The sequence below is a fragment of the Aplysia californica genome, unplaced genomic scaffold (genome assembly GCF_000002075.1).
Source record: "Aplysia californica isolate F4 #8 unplaced genomic scaffold, AplCal3.0 scaffold00576, whole genome shotgun sequence".
NCBI lineage: Eukaryota > Metazoa > Mollusca > Gastropoda > Aplysiida > Aplysiidae > Aplysia > Aplysia californica.
This window is the reverse complement of record NW_004797846.1, coordinates 140,644-142,392: the sequence shown is the minus strand read 5'-3', so window position 1 is coordinate 142,392 and position 1,749 is coordinate 140,644. Positions and strand designations below refer to the sequence as shown.

At 40.7% G+C, this 1,749-nt stretch overlaps 1 protein-coding gene across 4 annotated transcripts in view; it reads left to right on the top strand.

Moving 5' to 3' along the window:
- The window catches only part of LOC101863051 (potassium voltage-gated channel subfamily H member 6), a 270,601-nt gene that overhangs the window by 161,579 nt on the left and 107,273 nt on the right, over positions 1-1,749 (top strand). For all 4 annotated transcript variants that reach the window (XM_035972094.1, XM_035972095.1, XM_035972093.1 and 1 more), the window contains exon 6: positions 1,003-1,226. In XM_035972094.1, coding sequence (XP_035827987.1) covers positions 1,003-1,226 — 224 coding nt within the window. The remainder of the gene's footprint in view (positions 1-1,002; positions 1,227-1,749) is intronic.

The window sequence follows — 1,749 nt, the reverse complement described above, 5'->3', positions numbered from 1 at the left end:
ACAGAAACGACTTCAGCTGACATTTGAATGAATCAAAAGATTTGATTTCACTCAACGTACTTGGTAAAGCATTCCAGATCTTGGGGCCCTTGGCCTCCTTGCAAAAGAAATAGTCCCGACTATTTGAGTAAACTCAGTCAGTTGTTACTACTCAGTTCCCTTCTTTTATCTTACCACCACGCCATTGCTATGATCAATGGCTGAACACAATTGGTCGCTTTTAAGCACAGGGGGGCTATCCCGAAAAATGCTGTTTTGAGAAAATCGAAGGTAAAGTTTTTGGACAACTGTTCAGTTTCTTTAAAAGAAAAGGAGAGTTTTCTCTATAACCAAACAAATATATACACACCAATGAAACCAAACTTCTCCTAAAGGTTGCGCAATGCCCCTTTTGGTACAGGTCAAGATTTCTGGAAACCCTTGCAATCTGGGTTTGCCCGCGTGTCCTTAAAAGCGACCAACTATTACCATTGTCTGCTCACTACTTCATGACGACCAATAATGCATAGAAGTGAGCTGAACGTGAATCTGAATTAGGCTGTGATTTATAATATGAGGCTTTCCTTTTCTTTTCTGTATCCTTATTTACCGAAAACCTTTTATGGAATATTGGAGGTTTGTAACAAATTAGAAAGTTAAAAAAATTAATCAATAACCATGATCAGGTAAGGTTAAAAATGTTTGGGGAAAGAATTGCCTCTCCTTTTAAGTTGTCTTAGAACTAGTATAAGTGTTATTAGCTTAACAGTCGTAGTCTAAAAAGAGTGTAGGTCGTTATGGTAATTTTTTTTTATTTGCGCATTTTAGATTTGTTAAAAAAGAAACTTTTGCCTACAGGACACAATGGTAAGCGAATCTATTGAACTGCGGATTTTTTTTTCTCAATTTTTAATTTTTGGTTTGAGTTTTTTTGTTTATTCTGTATTGTTTTGATCTCTTTCGTTTTGTTTATACGCCAAAAGTACCGTTGTTTAGAATGCTCTACCTCTATCCACCTGCCAGGCCCCACAGTGTCCAATCATGTCAAGTCTAATTACGTCAATCAAGCCTCGAGTGACAGTGAGCTGCACCGCCAGAGGCTCCGCCCACTCACCGACAGCCTCAGCAACCTGGCGGACGCTGCCAACAAAAAAGCCGGGGACAAGGAGGGCGTGGTGGCCTCCCGGGGCATCATACTGCCCAATGTGGCCAACATGAAACAGAACGTCTCCGAGAAAGTGGCACAGGTAGGTTAGAGTGACTGTATGGGTGTTGTTGATGTGTATGTGTGTGGTAGCCTATCTGTTCGAAATGTTTGGAGCCCCGAAAAGCGTGCTCTTCGCCAGGGCCACCGCCTCCCTTGGGTAGCGGTGTTGTTGTTGTTGTTGTTGTTGTTGTTGTTGTTGTTGTTGTTGTTGTTGTTGTTGTTGTTGTTGTTGTGTGTGTGTAAGTGTGTGTTTGCTTGCTTGTTTGTTTGTTTTAGGAAGACTTGAAGACAAAAAATCCGGATAATATTCTCACAGCGGCGATTTGATGTGTCTGTTTTGATCCATTCGTGTTTTATCCACCATGACTCTGTTTGGCGGCACCTGATATTCTCTATCCAGCTGACTGGCTCACTTATTTTATTGTGTGGAACCTTTTAATATGAACAAAATCATGATCGCTGTTCTACTCAAATTGATGATCATCTCAGAAAGTGGAATAGGGTCCTTGCAGAAGAAGAAGAAGAAGAAGAAGAAGAAGAAGAAGAAGAAGAAGAAGAAGAAG